Source organism: Erithacus rubecula (assembly GCF_903797595.1).
Source record: "Erithacus rubecula genome assembly, contig: SUPER_Z_unloc_2, whole genome shotgun sequence".
NCBI lineage: Eukaryota > Metazoa > Chordata > Aves > Passeriformes > Muscicapidae > Erithacus > Erithacus rubecula.
The window spans coordinates 6,494,261-6,511,830 of NW_027635860.1; the positions used below are offsets into that span (position 1 = coordinate 6,494,261).

The 17,570-nt window shown below is 41.0% G+C and overlaps 1 protein-coding gene across 2 annotated transcripts in view; it reads right to left on the reverse strand.

The window, feature by feature from the left end:
* The window catches only part of DAPK1 (death associated protein kinase 1), an 83,725-nt gene extending 74,867 nt beyond the window's left edge, over positions 1-8,858 (reverse strand). For both annotated transcript variants that reach the window (XM_079330932.1, XM_079330931.1), the window contains exons 1-2: positions 8,727-8,858; positions 8,158-8,303 (exon numbers count right to left, since the gene is read on the reverse strand). In XM_079330932.1, coding sequence (XP_079187058.1) covers positions 8,158-8,219 — 62 coding nt within the window. In that variant the 5' untranslated portion in view covers positions 8,220-8,303; positions 8,727-8,858. The remainder of the gene's footprint in view (positions 1-8,157; positions 8,304-8,726) is intronic.
* Positions 8,859-17,570: the final 8,712 nt, after the last annotated feature.

A 17,570-nucleotide genomic window follows, 5' to 3' on the forward strand; every position in this document is an offset into this window, starting at 1 on the left:
ATGGATTTCCATAAGTTCATGGCCACCCAGTAAAGTATTTTTCTTTCTGTTAAACACAGGCAAGGCCATCTAAGCTTCATAACAAACAGAGGCCTGCACCTGCAAGCAGATGGTTTGGAACTGGGCAAGACTTGCTCTGGAAGAGTGGCACACCAGGGTCCCTGATGCTGGTGGTCAAGGCACCCACAGAGTGTGGGCAGCCACTCAACACCACTGCCTCTGGAAGCACAAATGGTTTGGCACATCAGCTTGCACAAACAGGAAGGACTAAGAGGAAGGAAATTAAACTTCTCAGACCAAGAGAATAAAGCAGCAGACCACCATGGATTACTCAGCATAATGTTTCACAGCGCTGCTGTTAACCATATGAATTATTCTAGGACTGAGTGAAAAGTACCTATTACAAGATATTCCCTCCAACATAAATGTGTGCCATGACAAAGAAAAAAAAAACCACACAACTCCAGCATGCCAGTAATACCACACTTTTAACACAACAGGACAAAATCCTCAAGGACTACAGTATGCCTAGAAACTTCGAAAACTGATCCAAAACATCAAGAATGACTGTGTCCTTATCAGCCTTCTCCTTTTCCAGAATAGTGTCATGCCAATCTTTCTTTTAATTTTATAAGCTCAATTTTAATATAATTTAGATTCCCTGTTCACATTGGTCTCATTTCAAGAGGTCCCATAAGGTCATTTTCCTTGAGGCAAGAAGCCTTTCAATTCTAGCCTGCAGAATCATCTGTGAAAACTGTAAAAGCAAATATAGTTTCTAAAGTTCATTTTTTTTATACCAACATTTTTATTTTTCCAGTGTAATAATATCATACCACTCCAAGCACAGTGGTACAAGGCTTAATGTACTGAAGTCTTAAGTCTTCTCTCTCAAGAAGCTTCATCTCACAGCTTCATTACCTTAGCTTAGCATTTCTTCATTTCAAAAGAGATCAGTAGCAATCTCTTTGAAATGGAGGGACAAGATCTGCAAAGTAACATGTGAAGGAGGACGTAGCAAGGTTTGCAAGGATATGGAGAGATATCTGCCCCTACAATTCATCTCTGTCATTACTCTGTTCCATAACTGCACCAAACCCAAAAGGAATGTCACCCAAGAACTGACCAAACTGTGCAGGCTCCACCCTTCCTGTATCACCTCCTAGACAAGATCTCAGAGTTTAGCAACATCACCTACATTAGACTCCTTGGCACTGGCCTTTGTACCCAGTTCTGCAAAATTTCACATTATGCCAAAACTCACTGCATAAGGCAGGCAAGCACCAAAATAGGAAAGTCTTGAAGATCTTCAGGTTTTGTCTACACTTTTCTGAGCTTCACCCACCTCAGCCACAAACTCATCATAGTCAAGTGTGACCTATTATATTGCATGGCAAGTCAATGAATGCTGTTCAGGTTTAGTGGTTACTCCTCCTTTGTCTCAGTTTTATCTGAGACACAGCTCCTACAAAGCTAATACGTCTAGGAAGCAAGCTGCTAAGCCACTGCTTTAACTGGCATAATTTCCTCAGAATATAAAACTGTATCAACAAGTGCACAGGTTTTGTAATCAAGCAGTTAAAAACAGAAAGACACCTGGACACTAACCCAGGGTCTCATAGGAAACACACATTCTCCTCCAAAAACTGGTACAGCTTTGAATACCTCTGACTATCTGCAACAACCGTTCATGAACATTACTCCAGTTGCTATTACACCTCCCAGAGTTCTCCTAATTTCCAGCTTAAACTTACTGTCAGTTTATGCTCTTGTGTCTTTGTAGTAAAGTGACTCTTTATCTCCTCCCCTCCTGCATATTTAATTTGAAGTACATTCAGGGAGGCAATCACAATTCCACGGAAGCTGAGATTTCACAGAGCTTTCAGCTGATCTGAGAGTGTACACCTGCCATAAATAAGATATAAGGTGGGGTATTTTTCCCCTTTGACAACAGCACTTTGACAACATTAAAAAAAAAAAAAAATCAACCCTGAAACAAAACAACCTACAGAGAAACTCACAGCAAAGGAAAGAGATACTGATCCTTTCAACCACCAACACTGCAGCCTGAGCTTTGAACAAAGCTCTCATGAAATGGCAGTGTCAGCCTCACCTTCCTAGGCTAAAGGGGCTAACTTCTGTTCAGTACAAGTAATTCCAGCAGAGAAAGTGGCATACTCAAACATCTGTAAAGAGAGAAAATGGGAAGAAAAAAAAAAAACCACAAAAATCCCCCACAAACACAGAAGGACTAATCTGGAAAGCTAGAGGGACAGATTGAAGTTTCAGCACACCCCTAACATGCCTGCTCTGGTACTGATCATGCCTCACTGAACCTGGCTAGAAGAAAAAACAGACAAGCATTTTTATCTGCTTCCTGATGAGTTTAGATTTACAAAGATTTGTGCATTTAAACTGAAAGCACAGAATAATCAGCAAGCTCTAGTTTTTATTACACTGTATTTTAAAAGACATACAAAGCAGTCATTATTCTTCCCTGGAGAAAGGAATAAAGTAAGCAGGACCAAGTTATACCCAAAAAAGCATCAGCACTTCTTGTGCTTTTCATGAAGCAAATCTCTCAGCACATTTTATACAGCAGCAATTGTCACCAGTGGCACTGTACGGTGACAGCTCTTGCAGCCTGCACAATCAGCAACTTGCAGGTTATTGTGCATTTGTGAAAAGGAGACATTTTTAGGCATGTCTGGGAGAAAAAGTGAATTGAGATGCGTCATTTTTGCAACTATGCATGGATACTGAAAAGGAAGGTTTCTTAACTGGAAAGCAATCTGCAAAGACAGGACTTACAGACAAGCATGGAAAAACCAACTTCTCCAGGGTTGACAAAACTGATAAAACATGTACATGGCTCACAAACAGCACAGAAAGGGTTATTTCAAGGGTTATTTCAACTACACATCCTTCAATTCTCCAAATGAAAACAAAAGAGCACACAGAGACACCAATCAACTAAGTTCCCTGGTCAAACAGGAGCTTTGTCGTCAACATTTTCAGAGTTCCTTCTGAGGTCCTCTTCCCTGAAAAGCTAATATAGTCCACTCAATTTAATTATACTAAAATCTGAATAAAATAGTTATAAAAACAGTGAATTATACATTCGCAATATTTATCACCATGGCTGTATGAAAAACAGGAAATGGCACTGCAGAGGTCTGCACCTTCTCCTTCTTCAGTTTAACCACTTTGCTGCTGCATGAGAAGGAAGGTTAACACATGCCTTATAATGGAGCAATGAAGATAAGCTTACAGCAAGAAAATGTAAGGAAATAGAAATCAGGAATTTCAATGCATCACAGTTAAAAATTTTATAGCTCACATGCAACAGTTTTAGCTTTAAGAAACCATCTTTAACACTGCCCCTTCTCCTTCCCCATTCAACTTTCTGATAATTCATAGGAAAAAATGTCACTATAAGATTATTAAAGATGGCTGTCATGGGTTTTAAATGTGACAGTTTTGAAGGGAAGTATCACCTGAAATTTGTTTCACATCCTACAAATCTCACAACAGAGCCTGACAATACTGACACAATTTTAATGCATGGGCTAGTTAGCAAGATTAACTTAGGTTGTCAAGCCTGTAAAGGGCTATGAAGGACAAATTCTGGTCGCCATTCAAGATGGTTTGTTTGGGGTTTTTCCAGTGCTTTTCTTTCCTCTCAATACAGAAGTGCAATGTAGTTGCAGTTGCAGTGTTTGGATAGGCGACAGGCAGCCTCCGCAGCTGTAAAAAGCAGTGCTACCAAAACCCAGAACTTGAATAACCAAAAATACATACATTCATGCACACACAAATATATATATGTTTGCAAATTCAGCCTACATATTCCCTGTTTACAATGGAAATCACTTTCCAGGGAAAAATAAAAAAATAATCCTTTTTCACTCAACTCTGAAAGGTAAAGGAACATTTTACAGAATGTAAACACATATTTGCACAGCTCTCTGTTCTCTCTTATCAACATCTTCAGCATGTTATCCTAGGAATTTTTCTCTCTTGAATGATAAAGCCATCAGGTACATTAGGTAGCAGGGTTAGGTTCCTGCTTTTTACTGTTAGCATCTCTGCTCAGTGAGCTACCAAGCAGAGCCAGAGCACTTTCCAAAGCTGGCAAGACTCATCGTAGCTTTCCTTCCACAAGTTACAAGTGTTTCCTTAGTGAGTCCAACAGGTCCAGACAAGCCTGACATTTAAAACTTAGATACCTCTCCCTACTTTCTGAATCAACAAGAATCTAAAAACTGTGAACCACAGTGCAATGCAAATTTTTTAATTCCAAAACTTTACCTTAACACTCTGCATCTCTTTTAGAAAGCACGTGAAAGCTTGAAGGAAAACAAAACAACCAAAAATACCAAATGTGGGTGTAGGGGGTGAAAGAAGAATGAGCTGTCTATATGATCTGGAACTCACACAGACAAACACAGCATGCATTTATAACATAACTTTGGATAGCTCTCCCTAAAATTATTGAAACAACACCACATTTCTCACAATACTGTAAAAATTTCCAGTCATGGGAGGTAAAAACACACCTTGAAAAGTTCAGTGTACTTTGAAGGTCTTTCCTTGCCTGCTCACCATAGTGAGGTTTTTAACACTGCTGAACTTGAATTCCTGACTTTTGGGCAGACTGAAGTAAAAGCACTGCAGCAGGGTATTTAAAATGCACAGTCACACCACCTGCAACTGCAGGCAGAATTAAAATGACAAAACTGCTTTTAGCAAATTTGTTGCTTTTCCCGTGATAACGTTTACCACCCCTTGAAACTTCATGGTTAGATGATTACCTAACACATCTGTAGGTAGCCTGCATGCGAACAAGTAACACGTGTAATTTCATATTTGTAAGATGGAAAACCAAAAAGTGTATGCATTGCATTAATCAAGAGCAATCTTCTTGTATGTTCCAAAGATATCATTAGATCCATGTCTCCCAATACTGCGTTGGTACAAAAGCTTAAGATAAACCAACCTGAACAGCCATGAACTTATCAGGAGAAATCACATATGGGCAAGAAATATAAATAAGGGTGATTCTACCAGTATTCACAATTGCAAATTTCTTTTTTCTTATTCTCCTCAACATAAATGAGAAAAAACTAAAGACTAGAAGAAAATACAGATATTTTGGCAGCAGGACTATGATTGCTTATTACTTTTTCTGCAAAAGCACAGTGAAATATCAGAAAACTAGAGAACACTTTTTTTTTTTTTTTAGCCCAGACACACCATCATCACTTCTCCTTATTTCCAACAAACCCAGGTTTTGTGCTAAGCAATACTTAAACTTCCTTTATTACTTTCTATCAAAAATTTAATTTACACAGTCCATTTGCTTTCTTCAACACACCTTTCTTATTCAAATGATTTTTTATTCTAGTTACTGTCAGAAGTATTATAATGTAATGAAGACTTAAATAATTGACAAGGGAAAACAGTGTAATTATTAAAATCAAGATTATTAAAATTCACTGAGCTCTCTCAAAAGGTAATAGGCCTAGGAACTTAAGGATCTTTTTGTTCAAACACAAGTCTGTAATAAAAACTCACCTGTTAATTTATTCACTTATTTTTGCTCCATGCCTGCAGCTAATTAAGACGAAATAAAAACATTCTTCCAAGAGAAGGGAAAAAAATCAGTTGATTTTGCAAAATGGAACCTTTCATCATTGCTTAGTTGAAGGATTAATTCGCAATTTTGATTCCCAAATTAACACAGAAAATTTTAAAGTCAAAGCTGTTTTTAATATTCACTGTTTTTTTCAGTTTCGATCCTCAGGGGAACTACATTTATATGCAAACCTAACAGTCAGAAACCTGCTAAGGGGTAAATGAGAAATGGAAAGTGATAGATGTACAAAAAAGTATTTTTGTGCTACCCTAGAAATGTAAGTTCAAAAAGAAGTTAAAAACACCCCTGAAAGAAACTCTACAACAATTATTCTGAGGTTTACTTACTCTTATACTTTTATGCCAACATCACATAGTGGAATAATACTGGTTTCTTAAAATGATATTAAAGTGAAAGCTTTGGCCCTTTAAAATAACTATATTCCATTTCAAAAGTAAAAGCCCTGCCAAACATTTCAGAATGTTTTACCATCCACTAGTATTTTATCACATGTGTTGATAAAATTGATGAGGTTCTTTGATTTCTTTACACTTTTTCAAGTGAAAACTAGAGTAGATTTTATCATTCTTTAAAATTCATAAAATATTATAGATTTAGACTGCATGCCAAGCTTCTATAGCTTTGGGATGGATAAAACCCCCAATGTTGCAATATCCTTTTGGTAACTGATCAAACGAATATACCATTTTTAAACTGAATGCCATTACCTAACACTCTGCCAATTTGAAACCCTCAATTTTTTCTGGGTTTTTTGGTTGTTCTTTTACTACCTAATGTTTTTAGTGTTTGCACTTCCCATATTATAAAAATAAAATGCCTGTTCTCCACTGTTGTGTTCTGGAGCTTGTGACTTGTGACTTCCAAAGAACATTTATTTGAAAAAAAAAATCCATGTATTTAAGTACTTCTTATGTAACTGGCCTAAGGGCAAGTGCTCTGTTTCATAAATATGTATTAGGGACCAAACATTGCACTGATACTTCCTCTTAAAAAAAAAATACAGGAGAAATTATATAAACCTTAACATCTTCTAAATGTGAATATTGACATTGTCTTCTCCCTGAAGAACTTCCAAAACCCCACAACATATGTGTGTCTTTATTTTCTTTCATAAAATCAATCATTTCTCAGAACATGAAAGCACAACAATGCTTTTATTTTTAATAGTCCAGAATCCTAAACCTGAATTATGGAACACTGTGTATCTTTGTCCAAAAAAAATCTCTGGAAATAAAATAGAACAATCTTAGGTGCCAAAATAATAGTTTAAGACCACAAAATCTAAATGTAGGCTTTAGCATGATAGCATGTCTTCCTATCAAGTTATCCAGCAAGTTAATATTATTTTATAGTCTAACACAGAATATGTGTTAGAATATAGTTGTATGAAAATACAGAACACCATGTGGAAATAAAAGCACATTTATATAGTCAAAGTCACATCAACAAACCTTTGTATAAATGAGGTGAAATTAATTGGAAATATGGTGCAATTAACTTTCTTATAATGTGTGGGGGCTTCTCGGTTAGTTAGTTGCTGTTTTGTTGTTGTTTTGTTTTGTTGTTGTTTGGGGATTTTTTTTTTAAATTTATTTATAATAAATCATGAAATATTTCTAAGTTCCTGCCTATTCAAGTAACTTGTTCCCAGCATTTGCTATTTGGACCCTGGAAAGGTACACAGAGGCAGATATGGGGGCATCTGCTCCATGTATACTGAATGCCCTATGTTAATTGAACCCTGATCCTATGCTTTGAAATCACCAAGATGAACAGTAGAAAAGGATTCTGCCATACTGGTTTGCTAGAATGCCATTGGATTAGTCCTTAAGGAAGGGGGAAAGAACATGAAAAGGACTCACACATAACAAAATTCAGTGCTTTAACAGTCTTAAAACACGGACAAGCACTGAGAAAACAAGGCATGACAAATAGTGTGAGGTCGGAGGAGCTCAGAACTACAGCATTCAAGAATCAAGGTTCAAGTAGGCAGCTCAGCATCTGCAGTGCTCTGTTCACATCCCTTAATCTGACTTCCAGCTCCAACAGCGATGCCCAGACAGTGATTCTCACCACAGTACTATCGATGGAATACAGAGCTTCTCTCACTTCTTTAATCACGTTCTTAAAGAAAAATCCAGCACGCAATACAAGCGTAGTCCTTCACACTACGAACAATGCCAACTTCTCTCCTCCAAGCCCAGCCCGTTCCCAGTTCCCCGCCCGGCGAACAGCAGCGAGCGAGCCCGCACAGCCACAGCTGCGCCGCCGGCAGCAGGCTCGCCCCGAGCTGAGCAGGAACCGCTGAGGAACCGTTCCTGCCCAAAAATCTCATCAGACCCGTACTAAAAGAGCAAAGACGCGGTAACTTCAAATCCAACTGCCTTCTCCCTCTACGGGCACCTCAGACATGGTGGAAAGGCAACGTGGGTACGAGCCTGCCCTCGCCCCTTGCTCCGCCGCGCTCAGCAGCCACGGCTCCATCCGCCCGCACCCACCTGCCAAGGTCCTCGCCCGTCTCATAGTGCTCCTCCAGGTTCTCTTGCCGGAACACCGTCATGGTCGCCGCCCGCCGCCGGCTTCAGCCCCTGCTCGGCGCCCTCATCACCAGCGCCCGGAGCCGCCCCGCGCTCGGCTGCGCGCCCTGCGGAGGAGCGCGGAGGTGAACGCCCCTGCCCGCGGTCCCTCCCGGCGCCGGGGGCGCTCCCCGCCCTCCTCCCCGCCAAGGAAGCGGCACCGCGGGCCGAAGGGCACCTCCCCTGCCCCTGCCGAGCGCCGGGAGAAGAAAGCGGCGCCCCGCGCTCCCGCCCCTTCCCCGGCAGCGGCGGCCGCCCAGCTGCCGTGGCGGCCGCCGGAGCCCAGCAGCCCGACCGCCGCATTCCTCAGTGGCTCCGTTGCCCTGTCAACCGGGACGTGCGGCCGGGCCTGCGGCGGGAGTTCCCCCCCCGGACATCCCCGCAACCTGACCCCGGGCGAGGCGGGGATCCCCTCCGCGCCGCGGGGCCGGGGCTAGCGGCATCGGGGCTAGCGGCACCGGCTCTCCCTTCCCGCGGTTCCTCCCGCTTACCCGCTCGGCTCCCGCCGCTCCGCGCCCTGGGAAGCGGCGACAGCGCCGCCGCCGCTCCCGGCCGGCGCGCAGGCACTCGCGGTGTGGCCGCGCGGCCCAGGAGGAGCGGCCCGCCCGCCGCGCCGCCTCCGCCCCTCGCCGCGGCCTCCCGCCCCCGCCCTGCCCCTGCCCCTGCCCCGCCGCCTGGGCCAGGTGCGCCCGCCCCACCCCGCTCGGCTCGGCTCGGCACGGCTTGGCCCGGCACGGCTCGGCACAGCACGGCACTGCGAGCCCGCGGCGGCGGGACCCGCCCAGCGCGGCTCTGCGGGCGGCTCCCGGCACGGCCATTGTGTGCGCGCCCGCCGGCCGCGCCCTCCCGCAGCCCGCCCCGGGCAGGGCAGCTGGAGCCAGGGCGGCCCAAGGCTGGCGGCTGCTGCCCTCCGCCCGCCCGCTGCTGCCGCCCTGCTCTACCGAAAACGCGGTGCCCACCCCAGCGCCCGCCCCGTCCGGAGCCCCGGGCCGCGCCAGCGGCGGCGAGCTCGGCAGGGCAGCGGTAGCCCGGCACACGCGGCCACCCCGGGCACACCGAGTGCTGCCGGCCCGCATGGAGAGGGGACCCTCTGCCACCGGCAGAACTCTCGGGCACTCAGAAAGCAAATGCTTATTTGCTGTTTGCAGGTATTCTCTTACCAGGCCACAGTAATGACCCTTTTTTAAAATACAAGATACACTCTCTCTGTAGAGTGTTGCATCTTATATTTGATGTTTTCCTGCTCTCTTATGTGCCTCTGTCACTTCTTGGGTTCAGATTTCCTAGCACTTCATGTTTTCTGTAGTGTATTTGTTCCATGCCGAGTTGAGTACTGATTACATCCTGGAAACAAGTGTTTTTCCTAATAGCTCTATTTTCCTATTTTCTTTAGTCTTTGAAGGGTATACGACGTCACATAACTGAACAACTTTTAAGTTCCATCTGAACTTCTGCGGTGTTCAGAGAGAGAATTGTCCATCAAAGGTAATAGGAAGTTCAATGCACTCATATGATTTCACACCTACTTGATTTAGCTCTTGAAACAGCCTAACCTTCAGACACAAGTCAACAAGCACAGAATCCCTGATATTTTCTGAGTGAGTTACAGCATGACCTTGTGCAAGTGTCAAAGATGCTTTTCACCTCCATTGAGGTCATCTGTAAATTGAAGGAAGGGTATTTGGTTGGGTTGCTGGATGTGAAGTTACACAAGACCACCTGCAAAGAGGGCAGCATGGTGGCATCTCAGCCTGAGATTAAGAACTGTGCACCCCTCTGTCATTGACAACCAAAGATGCAGGAGCATGGATGCTCTGCCTTTTCCTCAGCCCATCTTCTACATGTTTAACAGGTTTTCAAAGTCATGACTCACACAGGCTGTCAGATTTTCAACACAGCTCCGGGCTTTTAACAAACACTGGGTACAAGTTCAAAAGTTCATTTTGTTTTTGAAGACTGTTCCTTTACTGAAAATAAGGACAACCAGTGTAGTCAGCCCATAGAATTTCCAATACTCCAACCTTGCTTGACCTTCAGGGGTTTTAAATTTCTTTACTTTGGTATGTTTTATGGGGGCTTTGAGCTCATACAAGATTGCTTGTACCTTGCATGTATTTTGCATTGCAAGCAGAGCTCAAATGTGCAATTCGGTATTAGTCTTTATGTTCCAGCCCTACTCCAGCTGAAGGAAATGAAAGTCTTTTATTGATTCAAGTAAAGCAGGTGCACATTGGAATCAATACACAATAACTGAGATAATTACCAAGATGCAAAGGAAGAACAGAAAAATTAATTGCTTAAATGTTTCTCTTTCCCCTTTCATTAAATAACTGTATTAGAAACTGGAAATCTTGCAACTGCCACCTGTCTGTCTAGGTCTGGGATGCCTGAATTCTGTTGTCCAGGCCCCTCAGTGACCGAAGGTTTGTGTTTGAGTACTTCTGTGGCTGCAGCAATGCAGGACCCCATGTCTGTAGGCAGGAAGAGGAGTCATGCTCCACTTGAGTGAAGTCAGCCACAATGGCATATCCATGCCACGGTATATATAGGCACAAAAGAAGAGATTTGCCAGCAGAAACACTGTTCCTGTTTTTCCAGAGACATACTCACCTGGTTTTGTTTGATTCAGTCCACTTTCAAAGGGCTTGCAATTCTTGGTGGGACTCATCTTGCAGTCTGGGAACAGTTAGTCTAGGTGGAAACCCAATCCCATTGCTGTGCCTTCATTGATGTTCATGAGAATTATATTAGATTGTACATGTAATAAATGGAATAAATAATTCTAAATTGCTGTCAAATATAATTCAGCAATTATGATTGTGGTTTATGCTTGCAGGTTTAATAGCATATAGGATGAAATCCAGCCCTAATAAACTTGGTGGAAGAATCTCCATGATTTCATGATTTCAAGACAGTGTGAGTTTTTTCACTGATTGTAATATAACAGAAATAATAAGAAAGTAGGATTAATTCCTCACTAACACCATTGTAAATGAGGGGTGATACTGATTATTTCAGTGTGAAAGAGGCTCAGGAGCAAGATTAGTAACAACAAATGTGTTTTCAAAGGAGAGATTTGTGCCTGCCAGATTACTATGTAGAGTGTCTAGCGTAGATTTTGTTGTGTTGAAAAGCAAGTGTTTATGTTTCTCAGTAAATATTACAAAGAATCAAATTTGCAGAGTATGTGTATCCCCAAGCAGGGTTAAGTGAAAGGAAAGCTACATTGTTTCTGCAAGTCAAGTGATTTACAGCCCTCTCTAGCCGCTTGGCTCCTGAAGCTACACGGCCTTTTCTACACTAAGTTAATAGACAAGAAGGTATTCTAAGTGTATTGTTCCAGGATAAATCTTTTCAAAATCACTGTCAGATTATTTTCCAGGTAACATGCCTCCCGTAATAACCTAAGACCCTAATTATGGCAAAGAACATAAATTACTTAGGTTGGCTGTTACTTCTTCTGTGCATTACTTCTTTTTGTTTTAAGAGATCAGTAGTTGTTTTCAGCATGGCCAGAGAAGCAATTTCCAGGGTTATGTGTGATATCCTCTGCTGATTCATAGGTTTTATATCCCTATTTTAATTTCTCACAAAGGAGTCTAGTTACTGTCCCTGAAAATTGAGCTTCCTTATCCGTCACAACAACAGGGATGATAGCATAATTGGAAGGTGACAATTGGTATCACAGAGCCACTGAGTTTTAGTAAACTCAAAGCACTTTTCCAGGTGTGCCAGTGACTTTTGTGATTAGCTCCTGCATCACTCAGAAAGTAGGCTGGAAACACTGATTCACAAAGGCCTGAAACTGCTCACCAAGTAGGACCTCTAGCCTCACAAGGCAGTGCTTTTAGTGCAGTAACTGGACTCAATTAAGTGGTGCAGGCTAAATTTTTCTAGGAGGGAAATTAATTCCATAGGCTTCAATCAGTAAACAAAACACTATGTTGTTTTAAATTGCAAAAATTTAATTGCTGTATTTTGGAAGACATGTAGAAATGAAGTTCATGGAAAATTATCATCAGCATCACTGTTCCGGAAGCATCTCAAAATGATTAGTGCCTCTTTTATTCTCTAGGTATTATTTATGTCAGTTCCTCAGAGGGGGAAAAAAAAAAAAAAAAAAGGAAAAAAAAATAAATAAAGGACTTTTTCATCTCCCAAGAGACTTATAGCTAACCTAGTACCTGTCAACTCATGTGTTTATTCATCAGGGACCCATACCATGTACAAACCCCAACATACCGAAAAACACAGGCTGTTGATGGAAGCAGGAAGACTCACATCTGCAGTGGATGGATCATTTCAAGTGAAGCTGAACTATGATCATGAAAGCCTTTGACAAATGACCCAAGAATAATCACTAATCAAAATCAGGCCTAAGTGGCAGTTACATTCCTTTGACTTATAATAATTCTTACACGTAGGTTTGGTCACTGTGTTATTGTATGTTTATTTAATAGAAAATAATCTGCAAATGATTGATCTTAAATTTTTTTGGCAGAACTGTTTCTTTCTGAAAAGAATGTTTACTCCAAGTCAAAATATTTTGACAGATTGTGTTAATGTATAATTTCAGTAAGGTAGATGTGTATTTTCTTACGTTAAATTAAAATATCACTTTGAGTAGTATATCTTTTTGTTTTATATAGGGTAGCATATTCTGCAGGGCAAAAATACATATGTTCTAAAGCCGCGTGACTAAATCCTTTGGGTTTTGACTTTTTAATTCTGTGCTCAAAAAGTTTGATTTCCTACAAAAACGAAACAAATCACATATGTACCTGCATTTTTTGTAAACTTTTTTCAGTCAGGCCAAAGGATATTCTAAGTCTACATTTGAAAGAAAAAGGCAAGAGAGCACTTGCTGGAAATTCGTGGTTATTCTCATGCTACCTCGAGAATTTTACAAGCACAATGAGGGATTTATTTGTACTGTATATTGCACTATAAACCTTGAACTTGATTGGCATCTCACTATTGTGATATGCATGTTTAATAATAAATTTTATAACACTTGCTGAGATAAAACAATGAGCTTTGTATCAGCTTTTACGCAACAAGCAGTGCAATTTCTGCCACTCAGCTTTGAAATATAAAAGTTCATCAGACCTATCAGTAATATATGATGCAGCAAAAACATATTTACTCAGATCAGTAAGCTTCATGGGGTAATGGATAACAGGATAAGGTAGCATTTCCTGTCCTACCTTTGTTCATTCTCTTTTTTAAGGGGGGTTCTACAATTCACATCAGTATAGAAACAAAGAATCAAAGTGTATGTATATACAAGAGAATAAGTGATATACCAGTTAATAAGGGAACTCAAATTTATATAATGACTTTCATTCAGTGGTCCCCAAATACTTTGCATGCACTGATTTCTTGAATTATCCTTTCCTACACCTCTGTAACAGCTGGGTGTAAAACAATTTTACTTGCAGATACTGAACAGGCACTCACCATAGACAAGAACCAGCTTTAGAGAAACCCATGTGAAGGGCAGAAGAGATGGGTGGGATAGTGCCCGTGGTGGTTTATTTTGCTGCTGTAACCCACCAAACTTCCCACACCACTTTCCTGTTTATGTGAGGTGTTAGAAGGTAAATGTCCTTGCTGACACATGGTTTTGGCTCACCGCCTGCCAAAGACACATGTGGGTTCAAACTCCTCTGGCATAGTATGGTAATGTGGTGGTCATAACCTTATCCTTAGAAATAAATGCTGAGAAGTATTTAATGTAATAATTCCACAGATAAGGCATGGGAAGTGCAGGCTGGATATAGGGCTTAATCCCCAAAACAAGGCTGTATGTTTAGCTGCTGAAAATAATTTTTCTTTTTTAAACATGACTAAACTGTACATGAAGAATGTCTGTGGGATCTGCATGATGTGCACAGACTTGAAATAAGTGATGAAGACTGAAAAAAGATATTATCCTAACACTTAACTCCTTATTCCAGTTAGACTCTGTCAGATACTGTGAGACAAGACACCTACACGATAGTGTTTCCTTTGAGGATGTGCTGTGAAAATCTGGATTTAAAATCATTAATGCTTTTAACTGCTGCCCCAGATTTTTCCTGTCTCAGCAGGTCTGGCATGACAGATATACCACTGTGGAGTCCACAGTAAAGACCTTGTTACTACAGCAAGTATTAATATCTCTTTGGTTTTGAAAGCACATTTATCACAGGAATCTCAAATCTGTACACTCATGCAAAAATCACATTGCTGCTTGCATGTGCCTGTCACAATTTTTGTAGGAGAAAAGCTGACAATGCAAGAGTAGTGTTAAACCAGAACAGATATGGGAGGTGATATTTAAAGGTAGAAATGTGGGAGGCTTTTCTTGTAGGATTGGTACATGATCCAGGTTGCTCAAAATACTGGGGAATCAAGGGCAGCAGCTTGAAAATTATGAACTGGAATGAACACATCAGCTGCCTGGCACCCTGACAAGCTATAGGTGGAGTGTTAAAGGAGTAGCACTCTCCAGCTATTTGTGAAATGCCTATGTGTAAAATCATTGGCACATGACAAAAAAACAACAACAAAAAAAAGCTGTCTGACTGTTTTGCAGCATTTGCTCTGCGTATTTGGGCTTCACTGAAAACAAAACAACCCTAAGCACGAATCTATAACAGGATTTGAAACAGGAGTTGTATAGAATTGTCATCTAGATGTTAGGGAGATAAAGTAATCATATTTGGCATGTTTCATGCCCATACATTCCATCTGCCTACCCTGTTTACGTGTACTGCAGACAATGAAACAATTGTGCTTAATTTATGAAGTTTCCTTTGTGTGTGGTTTCTTTGCCCAGATACTGCTCACAACATACTCTGATTGAGCCAAGTGCTTCTCTGTGTGTGTGTGTGTATATGTCATGCAGAGAGCTAGCAGAAGCACAACTAAACTTCTGCAAACTGGTATACTCATCTAGCAAAAGGAAAAAAAAACACCACAAGAGGCTTCCGTTATGTAAATGACAATAATCTTGGAGAGCTAATTAAGAGATGCTGTATATTGTTCAAATATCCTAATCAAGTCAGTTGAAATTTCCTGTGGTATAGAAAAACGTCTGTCCTGATGAGATTCCAGTTTCTGAGTTTGATCTTAAAGTTTGACTGGTGTAAGTGGTACTGGCTGTGATGCTCAGTCATTGTCCCCTCAGACCCTCCCCCTCCACATTATTTTTACCTAGTTGCACTGTTAATTCAAGGTAACACAACCTAAGCATGTCCCACCTTGCTGTGGCTGGTTACAAAAGCCTGCTGAGGAACAGAAAGTCTGACAGTTTACCTCATGGCACCTCTTTGCTGGCCTAGCTGGGAGTAAAAATGGTGGCAGAAGGACTCTGGGACAAAATAATAATTTCCAAAGTAACACAGGGTGTATATGTAAAGTTGAGGGCTACTAGTGAGCAATTCCCATGTTGTATGGTTCACAGTGTGTGAAAAGGAGGGTCAAAACCATTTTTCTCAGCTGAATGAATCTTTTCCAGAATGCCTTCAATTAATCTAGTCTTTAATCCCTTAAATTGATTTATTATTGTATTACAAATAAAGCTGAATAAGTGATTTAATGCATTCAGGTACTACAATGGATGGGCTATTGTTGTGTGTTTTAGTGATTATTTTCTTTCTGTACAATTTTCAAAGGAAAAGCAGCAGCCATATACCTACAAATTCACTGTGCCAGTAGGATTTTACATTCTGAGTCCTTGGAGAATTTTCCTTCTCCATATACCCTAGAGGCTTCTCAGCTACAATCAGAACAGGTGTGACAAGTGGGGGCAGTGCTGTATTGCAAAAACCAATGTATATTGTATTATTTATTGGTGATTGTCACAGCCCCCCATCAGAATGGAAATTTCTTGCAAGAATCTGAAGCTGAGATTCACCAAAGCAGATCTGGAGGTCTAGATGCTAGACAATACAAACTCTTAATCTGATGGACTAAACCACTGCTCACACAAGTACAGGCTGGGAGAGAACCTGAGAGTGCAACATCCTGTAGAATGAAGAGCAAAAGTCAAACTCATGTGGTTAAATAAGGGGACTGCTTTTCAAATCCAGAATCTCGCCCTGTCTTAAAGACATAGGGAGCAGCATGAGTCCACCATTAAAATACAGAACGTCATTCTAGTATTTTCATAAGAAAACTAGCATCATGATTCATTCCTATTCACATTACCAAAATTATACATTATTTATATGCATATTGCTCAAATAGATACCATTGTATCCACAAAGAGTTACTAAATGAGAAGCAAGCATTCAGAACATCTTATTCTTGAATTAACAAAGACATGCATTAACAATGATGGGTCTTGTACCTGAAACCATATTTAGCAACTAATTTAACTGACAGGCAAGGAGAAAGTTCTGTCATGCAGACATGACCTTCAGCTATCAGGCTGTTACAAAGACCTCATGTATAATACCATGCAAAGCACTTTCAAAGCACCTTTTTTCATTCTCTCTGTCTTTATTTATTTATTTATGTTTTTAACATTAGATATCAGTATGTAAACAAAGATATTTTACAATCTGATCAATGAGAAAAAAATGTAATAAGGATACATGAAAGAATAGGAAAGACATATGAGAAAATTCAGGTTAAATACTAGAAGTTACTATTTAAAACTTGGTGAATATTGTTCAAGAGGAGAGACTGCCTTGAATCCAAGAGATGGGTGGGTTGGTGACTCAGATGCATAACCAGGAGCTCTGACTCTGGAGCAAAACCAGTGGTAATGGAAAAGGATTGAGACCAGAGGAGGAAGAAGCTCATGTCTCTGCCATGGCCTTGGAAAATTTGCAGCTGCATTGCCTTTCAAGCAGCAGTGAGTAGTGAGAACATGAAGAAACATCAGAGAGCACTAACTTCTATTCCAAATGAAGTGAGAACTATTCTGTAATATTAAATTTAAGAATGTTATCCAGGGCCAGTTCTTCAGCTGCTGTTAATCAGTATGATAAATTGATTTGGTCTGCTAAAGTAATGGAACCAGGACAATTTAACATGAATTAACAGTTTAGCTTAACCACTTGACTTGGGGTGATTTAGTGCTAAAGAAAAGGCATGTGTGAATCCAGCCTAGGAGAAATATCCATACAGGTCAAATGCAGGGCCAGATACTGAGTGTGAGAGTGGAAATTACACATTGTTTCAGAATAATTGCATGGAAGCCAGAATGGTTTTTTAAATTTTCTTCTGGTACAAGCCTGTTAAAATTAGATTACATTGTGTTCCAGTATTCAGACTTTGGAGTGTGTTCTACAAGCTCTTCTTGGCCTGCTGGTCTGCTATGGAGGTGTCAATTTTGAAGT